At 41.2% G+C, this 12,584-nt stretch overlaps 1 protein-coding gene and 1 long non-coding RNA gene across 13 annotated transcripts in view; one reads left to right on the plus strand and one right to left on the minus strand.

Annotated features, from left to right (window-relative positions):
* Positions 1-12,584, plus strand: part of for (cGMP-dependent protein kinase for) — a 39,362-nt gene that overhangs the window by 23,970 nt on the left and 2,808 nt on the right. For all 12 annotated transcript variants that reach the window (XM_022789614.2, XM_086977703.1, XM_086977677.1 and 9 more), the window contains 6 exons: positions 515-675; positions 2,944-3,078; positions 6,073-6,152; positions 10,710-10,969; positions 11,700-12,077; positions 12,253-12,370. In XM_022789614.2, the coding sequence (XP_022645349.1) occupies positions 515-675; positions 2,944-3,078; positions 6,073-6,152; positions 10,710-10,969; positions 11,700-12,077; positions 12,253-12,370 (1,132 nt within the window). The remainder of the gene's footprint in view (positions 1-514; positions 676-2,943; positions 3,079-6,072; positions 6,153-10,709; positions 10,970-11,699; positions 12,078-12,252; positions 12,371-12,584) is intronic.
* LOC111243701 (uncharacterized) lies at positions 261-8,939 on the minus strand. The gene is made up of 2 exons (XR_015319373.1): positions 7,913-8,939; positions 261-6,505 (listed from the first exon to the last, which is right to left on the minus strand). It is a non-coding gene; the product is annotated as an uncharacterized LOC111243701 (long non-coding RNA).

Here is a 12,584-nt window from a genome sequence, read left to right on the forward strand (position 1 = left end):
CCTGAAACGGCGTTTTCTACGTTGAGCTTATTGCTAGCGAGCATAAAAATGCGAAATTGAGGAAGAATGTAGTTTTCGTATCTACGTTGCTGACCTCTATGCAGGTCCTTTTAATTGCAAAAGAGGCGAATAATTTATTAAGTTGCTTGGTAACTGTCACATAAGAACTTTAAACTTTCATTTAGATATACAGTACTTGACCCTGTTCAAGGTATTTTTATTGGAGACTTCTTCCCACCCTATGACTTGTTGCTGATTGATTTGTTTCAGGTGGAAAGAAACTTACTCTTAATCTATAAATTGTCAAATTTTCATTAGGTTAGTAGAGAAAAGCGACCAGCGGTGTCGTTTTTTTTTCTACACTATGTAACGCTGCACGATTAGTACAGACGCACAAAAGATCGAATCCTTTCGCCCGTAGCAAAGTTCGCGACTAGGATTAATAGAAAGAGTAGAAATTCCTCTAAAAAAAACCACTCTACATAATAAGTACTCCTATTCTAAACGGTGACAGCTGTTCGGTGAACTTGCTATTCTGTACAACTGCACGAGGACCGCTACCGTTAAAGCGGTGGAAGACTGCAAGCTATGGGCTATCGAACGTCAATGTTTCCAAACAATTATGATGAAAAGTGGTCTCACACGCCAAGCCGAATATGCAGACTTCCTTAAAAGGTACGTCACAAGCGCGCGACGATGTATGCGTGTATATCTTTCCTGTCGTTTATTTTTCGATGAATATTTTCCTTCTCTTATTTTTGTCAATTTCGTTTATTTTACTATAATTATATAATAATTAATTAATTAAAATAAGTCGAGGCGAAAATTTTTACCGCAAGGTCACATTTTTACTAAAACTGAAGGCATTTTTTTTTGTAATTTTTCATGGTAAATTTTGGTCATTAAAATAATTTTTATTCTTTTTATATTATAGCGTTTTTAGGCTGCTCAGGTGATGACTGTAACTCGTCTTTTTTCATCCATAAATGTACACTTTCCAAATTAGTCGTGCGCTGCTATCTTCCGAACTTGTTGTGATTATCATGCACGCTTCGTATGTAAAGGACACCGTTCGGTAGTGTTGATTGTGAAACAGCGCTTGAACTAGTATAACGAGTAGTAAGATTCAAATAGACGAGCTTATAAATGGTCCTGCCCATATGGAGACTGGCGTGCGAGAGTACTGGCTTCCAGTCGAGGGCTGTCTTCGGCGGGTAAGGGTGGATTCCACTCACTTAATTCCCACGTAGGTAGTGTCATACCCATACCAAAGCTATGTAGTAAATGCAGTTAGTAAAATTTAGCAAACCGAATATCTACTGCCGCTCACTGTTTAACCAGTCCCGGTATAGTCGATCTGGTTTTCCTCTTAAGCTTATACCGTGGAAACTTTCCCTTGTCGTTTTGAACGATGGAACGACAATGGGACGGCTATTGCTGTGTAGCGAAGAAGACTTTACAGAAGTGCTGAGCTGCACGGGTTTAAAATTTGCTATTCAATATATGGCACGTTGCTGACTTCCAGTTGGTTCACACCTTTGATTTAACAACATATCATACAGTCGATCCCAGCGACTGCAGATATAATGGAAAAGAGCGCTTACTTCAAGCTCGTTTAAAGGAAGATGTAGTGCAAGCAAATTCAGACAGACTGCTAAAATCACTCATTTGTTAACTATGAATGTGTCGGTCTTTTGAAGTTTGCAGTTTCAAGGGTTAAACTGGATGAAACCTTGATCTCGAAGGGTTGAGTAGTACATCAGACAATCTTGCACCTGTTCTCAGCTAATAAAGATAGCAGGATGAGGTTTTTACAGCGGTATATTTAAGATTTACCAAAAATACTCTTCAGGGGATCATATCACGATAGGCTTTTATCTCTAAATGATATACTCGGAACGGTCTGGATTTAAGGCATTACGATCAGTCAGGTATTAGAGGAATAATGATTCAATCTGAATAGTAGCTCGTTCTAAAGATCAATGCTTCCCGTTTGCGCTTCTTGCGCTTATGTATCTTCACAATAACGACAGATATATTCTCTATAGGTACTATACGCGTGTACAATTGCGACGCGGGGGCGATTATACCTGCTCGATTTTTTTGACGTATTCGACGATATATCGACTCTTAGACGATTAAATGAAAACTAGTCTTGTGGCCGAGTAAGTTATCAAACAGCATGCACAGTATTTATGATTTAGTTTTTTATATCGTCCGACTGACTGACCCCGTCACACACACTGAGCTCTGACCGCTGACTGACTCTGAGACGACAGGACAAAACCATACATCTTGGTGATTCGTATTAGGCATGAATGTAAATGTTTTAACTGCTTTGATTAATAATCAGCTGCGTCGCATTTTTTGTTTCGAAACAAATATCAAATGAACGGATTTTGGCACTATTTAAAATTTAGCGTTCTCTGAAAATGCTAACCGTACTGAGTTGGTCGATTCCCATATACCACGCAGTTCTAAACATGGCTACGAGAATAGCGGTCGTAGTTTTTATAAGCGTTTCTTTGTTAAGTGTACCAGGTTTGAAAGTGAAAGATTATATCATACAACTAGCGGCATGACTAAGCGTTCATTCAAGCAGCTGTTCGAAGATTTTCTTGGAAGAGTCGACATGACCGACGACTTTCATTTTTCGCTGTTTCGTTGAATGGCAGCCACTGATTTTCAAAGGGTTAACATACCTTCGCACGTAAAAGTAAATACGAACATCTTGTTTAAGCACAAGACGGTGGGAATCTACCGAGCGACCTAGGCCATCAGGCCACGAGTAAAAAGATTATATCACTTGCCGTTTACTTTGCTAGTAATTATATCCTCCTTGAATTAACCTGTTACTTGTGAGAAATGTGCAGTAAGGCAGATTGATATTATTTTGATTGATGCCATTGTTACTATATATGGTTGGTTGTCATTTGTCTACAGTGTACCGGCGTTTAATAATCTGCCTGAGGAGACTCTGCTGAAGATCTCAGATGTTTTGGAAGACGCAACATACAAACGTGGCGAGTACATCATTCGTCAAGGTGCCAAGGGTGATACGTTCTTCATCATTAGTCGGTATGTTGTTCTCTACTGGGCTTAACTTATAAATGGCTTGCTTGCATAGTACGCTCATGATATGTGGTAATTTTGCCACCTATCACATATATGTATATATATCATGTTAATATAATACGAGCAGAAAATGGAATCGATTCCATATCTGCTCAAGAACTAGTTAATAACAGCCGAAAAAAAGAGGCAAGGACGTGCATCCGGGGCAACGTCATTGCTGCTTTCGATGAACAGGGGGTCGCTGCTTCATCTGTCTGCGGCTCACTACGGCGTTCGATGCGTCTTTACGGGCTGTGATATGCCGGCTATAGCTGGCAATAGTAGTAAGCTCAGCTAATCTGGAGTAAGTGAAGCATACTGTCGTACAGAAAACGGTTACAGCTTTTTACTGATAGTTATTGTTATAGCTATCTGTGAACTAGACGTTTCACCGCGGCCGGAGCAAAGGCCTCATTCGGCGATGCAAAATGTGTGCTGGTGATATAACTCAGGATGATAACTTCAGTTGATACCATCGATCAGTCATCACTATCTACCCATTTAGCGTCTATCAAAGCAACATAGCGTATCTCACATTAGCCCTATAACGTGCCTAAACCGCCTATGACGTAGTTCATATTTTTTATAATGATGACCTTGTCTTGCTAACACGATTTTGATTTTGTTAGATCATAGCTCTTCGTATATATAGTCACATAGCTATAAATTATTAATCTATAGGACCTCCTCAGGCAACTCGAGACAATTGTTGCTCTCTGTGCCAATATAATCGCATGTATATATAGATGCATCCATATATGTATATCCATGTATATATGAACCATATAATCGGACTTTCAGCAGCAGATAGAAAAACGCTAGAACAGTTTCCAACGGTTAGTTATACAAAAACTGTTATAGCATGCGAAAGACATTTTCAAAGCTAAATAGAACGCTAAAATATGTAACATTAGCTAGAAATTATGACGCCATATTTGAGGTGCTTTCAAGTGGCATGTTCAATGATCGGCTTGTTCGTAGTCGACATTCAAATATGTACTTTTGAAAATCTGCATCGTACTGTTGAATGTACGGTGCTGCAGATTAGATCTTTCGCCTTTTGACGGACGACCTTGTCAGCTATATTAACAGATAGGCCAGTTGCGTAGGGGTAGAACACACAGTCGTCATACAAACACATCATAGACATTCACAAGCATTCATCGTGCCATAAGCCTTGACATAGAGGAAATGTCTCTCGAAGTTTCTGTTGTCGGTTGTAAGTGATACAGTAATAATTGTATTTCTTCGTTTATATACTCTGGCGCTTCTTTTGGCGTTTGTCTGCCTGTAGTGCCGTCTGTGGTAACAGCCGAGTTGACCTTCTTCCGTAGATAGTGTACGTGGTTGTGCTACTATCAATAGGTTGTACTGATTGTCATAGCAACGCGTCCATTCTGCCGTTCCTATTACTCGCTGAGCTAATATTCTTTCAAACAAACATTAATTCATTCGTATGTACCGGCCGTTTTCGAGTTGCCTTTGGTGAAATCTTCGGCTAGCCGGACGCTCGCTTTCAAATGAGACCGTAGATGTTGTTACGGCCGCTGCTTATGGCAGTGATCAACGTCCACAACTATCACAGAGCAATTGCGTCTTTTTCTACTGTTTCGATCGCAGCCAGTATAGCTGCCGCAAAGAGCAATGTAACTGCTTTCACCTGCTCATATTCTCCAACGGCGACCCAGACATTGATTCTCTGCTTGAATGCATCATTTACCTCATAATGGTGGTAATCGTCTCGGCGGGCATGATGATGACGATACTGGTTGGCATGGTAATGATGATAGCGACTGAGTCAGTTGGCAGACGGACTAACCGAGAATCTATTTCGAGCCGGGCCGCTACCGTCAAAAGGAGCATATATTAACATTGATTCGAGATATAATACGATAGAATAAGTAACCAGACGAATAAATCTCTGTATAATAGAACGTCTGAACAGGATTCTGCGTGAGACGTTTGGGAGGCCAGAAACTGCAGGCCACTGGTCGGCTAGATCAAATGCTTCACTCGCGCTAGAGATTCATTCTCTCTCTACCGTTTCCCGCGTCTATTGTATTCTATTGTTCAAATAGACGGCATCTCCTTTTGTGCTGTGTTTTGTAGAACCACTGTCGACGAGAACGACGTCGCTGTCGTCAGCCGTCGATTTCTTTTTGTAACATGGTGCCTTGTCGAGGCTTTTTGGAGCATGGTGTGCGTACTTGATCGTATATATGTGTATGCTTGTTTATCGAGTGCTGTTTACTAAATCAGAAATGCATAAGGTAAAATAAACATTCGTAATTGGAAACAAAATAAAAATTCTATTGTTTTATAGTGATGTACACGCTTTACGAACACTGTGTGAGGGAAGAAGAACTGCAGCGGCGTCTATCTTTAACTGCTGAGTTGGCGATCCGCCTTCTTTTGTCTTAGCTAGGGAGAACAGCTGGAATGAAAGTTAACCAATGGAGAAGAGAGAAACTCAGGGGAAAATTAAGCAACGGGCAACTCGCAGCTACTACTAAACTGAGTACATAATCACGGTTAAATGGTCTGCTCCATTGTCGACGTAAAGGTCAAACATTTTTACTCCAAAAGCTTTTTCAATAATGAGCCGGTGCATAGCTAATTGAGCTGAAAGCTTCCTATAGCGAAAAGCTGTTTCGTCGCTATTGGTGCAGGAATTAAAATAGGGTAGTTTTGTGAACGATATAAGAAAATTGTAGGTTTAGTTTATATGTAATAAGGGATCATTTTTTTTGTACATTTAACCGATAAGAGAAAAATAACCTTCATATATATACCTAATTCTATGAGATAGTACAATCAGCTGACTGTCTGCCATTGGAACTATTTGTAATATCATAATAATATCAAATAAAAAAAAAAGTCTCAAAGCTTGATTCTCAGGTGAGCCAGAAAGACTTGGCTAAGACGCATCTAAAATATTGAATTTCTGTATTTTTTCAGCGGCACCGTGAGGGTGATACGAAAGGATGAAAATGGAGAAGAGAAGTTCCTTAGGACACTTCGAAGAGGAGATTTCTTCGGTAGGTAGACGACTGGACACAGACATTTCAATAACAGTGAAGTGTTAAACTCCGTATCTAGTCCAGTAACTATAGCATTTAGTTGTATATAACATATAAATCGGTTAACTACAAATAATCCTATCGTACATTTCTGTTTGTTTTTTTTTCATCAATATTTACGTATGTCACTAGTGCCGTTGACAGCCTAGTAAACAGCACAATGGATTTATTTATCGTCGCAGTGAATAGAAGTATACGTCGATACGGTGCGCAGCGACTACGGTCAGCAAAATGATCGCCCGAGTCTGCTACGATGGGACGCAGTTGTCTTTTTTGCTCTGGTGGTGCTTGTTGTAGCAGTTTTCCAATACCTGTAGGTGCATATAGAAATGTATACTTTTATCTAGTGACATTAGCTTTGGACCTAACTTTGGCCATCTCCTTTAACACCTAACGTGCCTCGGTCAGTTGCATAGGCCCAATGTGCCTGTTCCATTGGCAGCTAACAGAAGATTCTATATTTGCCTGCATTAGAGTGTTTTCTTATCATAGATAGACTATTTTAGATTTATGATAATGGTGCTGCAAGTATAGTCGTTGTTCTTTTGGCTGTCACAATAGTTGTCTTCTGCCAATTGTTGATTTCTATTACTATTTGAATTCAGCTGTGAGCTGTGTGTCGTTTCAATGGAACAGATTGATGTTTTGTCGAATGGATGGAAAAACCCCTGCCATCGTTGGAGCTGTAGTCGTGACATGTGGTATAAACATCGGTTAGCAAGGACGTATTTATCTGCCAGCTACAAATAGATAATCATGACTTTGTAATTGGTTAAATTCACTTAATGATAATACAATATATGTACAATAATTGGGCCATACCCATGACGTGGTCATTTTGAGCTGGGTCAGTTCCTGTACGCAGATAACCTACATTTTTTGCCAGCAAACGTTAACGCGGTTCTATTTGTCCTCTTTGTGATCCCTTTGCCTTTTCTTACTGCTGTCCTCCCTTCCCTGTCGCAGATCAAATATAGCGCCACGGGTCGTCGTGCCCTGTCTGTCCATCCCTCTATCTAATTTTTACAATTTACGTCTTCGTTCGAGGAGTGAGCGTAGATTTTCGAGGGCCCTAAAATGCCCGTCATCTTCGTCGTCATCGTTTTCATATATTACCGTTTTTAAAACCACAGACTGTGGACGAGGTCTGAACAATCTAGATGTAAAAAACGTATGAACTAGAGAGCGTGCATATATATATATATATATATATATATATATATATATATATATACGTATGTATCTGAATGTGAAACATGCGGCAGTGTCGAGGTAAATAAGGGACAGAGGGAGAGGATACAGCTGTACAGAAAGAGTTTTGCTAAGAGGATAAGAAAGGAAATAAGTATCTCCGATCAGTAGAACGGCACCAGTCTCTATTCGCTTTGATTATTGCACTCGTATTTCAGTCACCTTCTGTGTAGCTTACTAAGCTTTATCGGATCTCTAGTAGCGCCAAACAGTTGAGCAGACGGTGCAACAGGTCTCGAAGTAGTACCCGTAGCACCCAGTAAATAGCCAACAGCGAGCCAGCCGTATTGCGAAAATCGCAAGTTCGACAGGACTTTAGGCCTTGCATCTTCTCTGTGTGTTTTATTTCTATGCCACTGTGCCTTGTCATAGACTGAGACAAATCGTGAAAAGTGACAATGAAAGAAGCCGGACAGAAAAGGCAGAAGTCGAGCGTATGTGTGTGGGGCTTTGTCACTGAAACTCACCGATTACACGCCACTCTACAGCGGTACAAGGTGGTCTTTGAATGCTAGTTCCATAGTACAATAGCTGCAGCAACGGTGAGACAGGAACAACACTGAATAGCATCTCGACATCTTCAACATAGTTGTCATTATTACCATCACCGTAGAACGCTTCGGTCTGCGCCGCACTCCAGCTACTGTTGGCGGCAAATCGCGCAGGGACGATGCAACGACACTTACGAAGCCAGCAGTGCATGGTCCGTGTTGGTGGCATATGCGTTCGTGGCAGCAGTGACGGCGTCAGCTGTTGCTCGTCTATAGCGGCCTCATACATAGGCCATTGTCCTTTCATTGATGTTGTTGATCTCGACATGTGCTGTTAAGTCGACAGCTGGGATAGCCCAGCGCCAGACTTGAGTGTAGCCGTCAGCGTACCTGCGAATGTGCTCGTGAGTACCAGCTCGTATGTTACTTGCCGATACCGCCGGCTGAAAACGAACGACTGAAGGCAGATTTACTGATTGAGTTCAATTGACGGTCCAACTTAGGAGCGCGACAGCAACTACGGAAATCCAATAAAACTCATCAACAGAACGAATGACGGCCATATAAACTCGACGTCTATGCTGTCCGTATGAGCAACAGCAACGGGATCGTTCGGATAAAGTCCCCATTGATAGAAAACAATCATATTCGTTAAAAACGACTGCCTTTCACCCGTAGCCAATTTCTTCCATTCGAGAATTTTACTTTGAAAGGTTGTGTTAACGGTTGAATCTGTCGGCCGTTGTTTTATTATCCAGCAAAGGTATTGCGGCACGAATATGTGCATTTCTGGCTTAGGCTCTCCCACACTTTGGGCTAGCATCCGTCAACGGCCTGCGAAAATCTTCGGCTGAGACCTGTGTCTGTAATTCAGCGGTCAACGGCTCAACTTTCCATTGTGATGAAAGTATGGCATAACGACGACCGTAAACAGTATAGTTGACCTGATGTCTATTGCGGACCGCCATAAGTGCGATGTCGTGTCGAGAAGCTGACTGCGAAAATGTTCACGTACGCGACGATACTGCTGACCCTGTTTATAGGTGAAACTGTTAGCGGCAGCAGATCAAGCGGACTTCTAGTCACTTGGTCAGCAGAAACTTCAGCCAGATACAGTTTCATCTTGTATCGTCTCTCTTTTCCAGTCATACACTGACGCTTTGTGAACAGTGGACCGCCGCTAGCTATTTGATTAGAAAGCACGATCGCATTTTGCTAATCAAGTGGAGAACGTTCTATTAGATTGCACGGCACGCGGACGTAAAGCGTGTTGTTTATTCAAGTACGAGTGTGGCGTCAAGCAGTATTGCAGTATAAAATCGCTTACCTATATTTTTGCTAGACGGCCATAGATGAGCTCTGTTACCTATAATCAACTAATGTTAACATTCATTTTTTGATGCTAGAAAACAGCTGGTTTTCCTAAAGTGGCGCATCTGATGCGAGCGTTTGCGTTAAACGAACGATCACGCAGATTGTAAAGCTATAAAATCAATGGTATACCTCACAACCGACTGCACTGTTTTGCTTTCGTGCATCTTCTATACTTTCTTTTTAGGCTTTCGAGTCAGATCTCCACCGAATTATCTTACTGGTAACGAGTTTATAGGTATCGGAATGATTTAGTTTATGCCCTGGGTCGAAGGTAGAGTTGAAGACGATACGGTTACGCTGAGATAGGTCTATCGGAGTCTTGCTACCGCAGGTAGAAAAAATTTATCTAAACATTTAATTTTATTCATCATGCTGTTTTAGTGATAACGCAGTAGGTTGCCTGCTAGATCTAAGGATGCGTGATCTGAATTTGGCCATAGAAACTTCGTTTGGTGCTGAGAGTAGCCGTTTGAAGTAACGTTTAGCATCTTTAGCAGCGGACGTTAAACGTGGAAAACGTTCGTAACGATGCGACATAAATAGTGCCCCGGTTCGCATTGTACACCCTGTCTGTATTAGCGTACACTTACCCTTTTTTTTTGCTCTGCTGTTTCGTTATTTTTGGCACCTTTCGTTAACAATGATTGTACTATAAGGGAAATGACGAAGTTGCTACGGCCGAAAAATGCTAACGTTCTAGAGGGAAAATATATTCGTGCATTCCTAGCGTGCATTATATTTTTCATACAAGCGAGCGCACGATTGAAGTGCTCGCTGAGTCAGGCAGCAGGCTTTGGTGATGCAATATCTTGTCAAGAGCTGCCCGAAGATCGTGAATCATTTCCAATCGTATATTTAACTTCTCCGGACATATTTAATTCCTTTTCTCTCTTGTAGTAGAGTGTTATAGGCAATGTAGAATTATTCCGCTTGAGAAAATCTTGTCTGACTCGACTCCCGTTCCAGAGGAGGCGAGCCGCTGATAACTTGAAGGAAGTTTGTTAAGGGACAGACACGTGCATTGAATGCTGCTTTTTCACAGGATAAACACTATAATGATTCCGCATAATACTAAAAAAAGGAAAGGATGCACCTACCTAGCTTTACTTGCATCGAATGAGCGGAGTTAAAATTGGTAAACCGAACTTTTTAGGTTATATACACGCGACAAAAGTTATTTTGCCAGTGTAATTCTCAAGTTTATTTTAGTAAACTTCACTAAAAATTTTACTGGTTACGAACTCTGTTTTTAAGTTAACAGGCTGCAATCCAGGGTGTATAAAGACATGAGTATTGCTATACTATTACAATTCCTAGCGCCTCTTTAGCGCGATCCTCTAGCGCCTGTACCCATGCCATCTGTGTATATGACTAACGTCGTAGCTTATCGTCATTGTAGGCGAGAAAGCTCTGCAGTCGGAAGACGTCCGGACGGCGTCAATTATCGCCGACTCCGACCAAGTTGGCTGTCTTATTATTGATCGCGAGTCGTTCAATCAGCTCATGTGCAACATTGACGCAATCAGAGCGAATGCTTACCACGATGAGGTCGACAAAGCCAGCACTGGCATTCGTCAGAAGATCGACAACGAGTTCAAAAGCCTTAAACTTAGCGATCTACGAGTTATTTCTACTCTTGGCGTAGGCGGCTTTGGAAGGGTATGTATTTCACAGTGCGCCATTACCATTATACTGTTTCAAAAAAAAAAAAAAGTGAATATATATATACAATGACGATGTTAAAAGATTACTGTAGTAGGAGAAAACAGGGAGCTAATGGCCAGGCGTAGTGAAGGAACTTTGTGTCTCATTCGTCGTAGAGATTCATTGTGATTAGCCATACCTTGGCAGCGTTGTGCACATTAGGGTTTCGCGTTTGCGCACAGACAAAATAGCTTTCGTTCTGTAATTGTTTTTACCGCAAACGACATGACAATTCATCAATGGCTATATACTCTATTTATTGTTCGAATGGCAATCAGCAAACGACGAATCGGGTAATTGAGTATGACATTATCGTTTCGTACTTTTTTGCCTAACTAGGACCGCTTCATGTGCCTTAGGCTTCGATGCTGTCTTTTCAAATAGCTATTTTTAAACGTAGGTGCACCCTTGGGTGGCTCTCTCTTTTTGCGCCTTCATTCGTGCATTCAACGTTTCCGATGTACAAAATCATTGTACATTTGGCCTTACGTAAAGCATCTCACCATTATACGTACCTTAGGTTATATTAAATGTGAATTGCATGCCTGCTGGTCGACGCGTTCCTTTAATTCAATACTGAAAGGTTCAATGCACACTTGAATTGAACCGACCCTCTTTGTCTACAAAACCAAGGATCATAGTCGTCAAAAACACGAGGGCTAATCTTCAAACCGATTTTACACAGGTTGAACTGGTTCAGCCCGTAAACGACCCGACCAGATCATTCGCACTGAAGGTTATGAAAAAGGCACAGATTGTGGAGACCCGTCAACAACAGCACATCATGAGTGAAAAACAGATTCTTGAGGAGACCAACTGCAATTTCGTCATCAAACTCTATAAAACGTTTAAGGACACTAAGTACCTGTATATGATGTTGGAAGCCTGTCTTGGTGGGGAATTATGGACGATTCTGCGCGATCGGGGCAACTTTGACGATTCAACAACACGATTCTATACAGCGTGCGTGCTTGAGGCGTTTAATTACCTTCATTCACGCAACATTATATACCGTGACTTGAAGCCTGAGAATATGCTGCTTGACCATCGGGGATACATCAAGGTAGGCATTTCTACGGCCAAACGAGCAAAGCAATTTGAAGAGATATATACGTTAGGTTCACAGTATACTTGGAAATAGATTATGCTCAGTTGTTTCGAATTGAAAAAGCTATCGTTACTGTGATCTTAAGGAGTAATGACCGTATCTAACTGTACATATTTCTACTACTCTGCAGCTGGTGGACTTCGGCTTCGCAAAAAAACTAACATCGGGCCGAAAAACGTGGACCTTCTGCGGAACACCGGAATACGTTGCTCCGGAAGTGATCCTTAACCGCGGTCACGATATATCCGGTAGGTTGTTGAACCTAGAAAGTACTATGACACTTTTATAATATTCTTCTAAATAGAAAAATATAGAATTTATAAAAAAAAAAATGCATACTAATGTTTATGCGTATTAGCTCTAGGATCAGCGTGAAGTAAGTTAGGTGAGATACTTTTTATTTGATTGTCGTATTTCCTGAAGGTATTAGTGAAGATAATGTTTATTTTAAACAGCCAGTAA

Source organism: Varroa destructor, unplaced genomic scaffold (genome assembly GCF_002443255.2).
Source record: "Varroa destructor unplaced genomic scaffold, Vdes_3.0 BEIS01000001.1, whole genome shotgun sequence".
NCBI lineage: Eukaryota > Metazoa > Arthropoda > Arachnida > Mesostigmata > Varroidae > Varroa > Varroa destructor.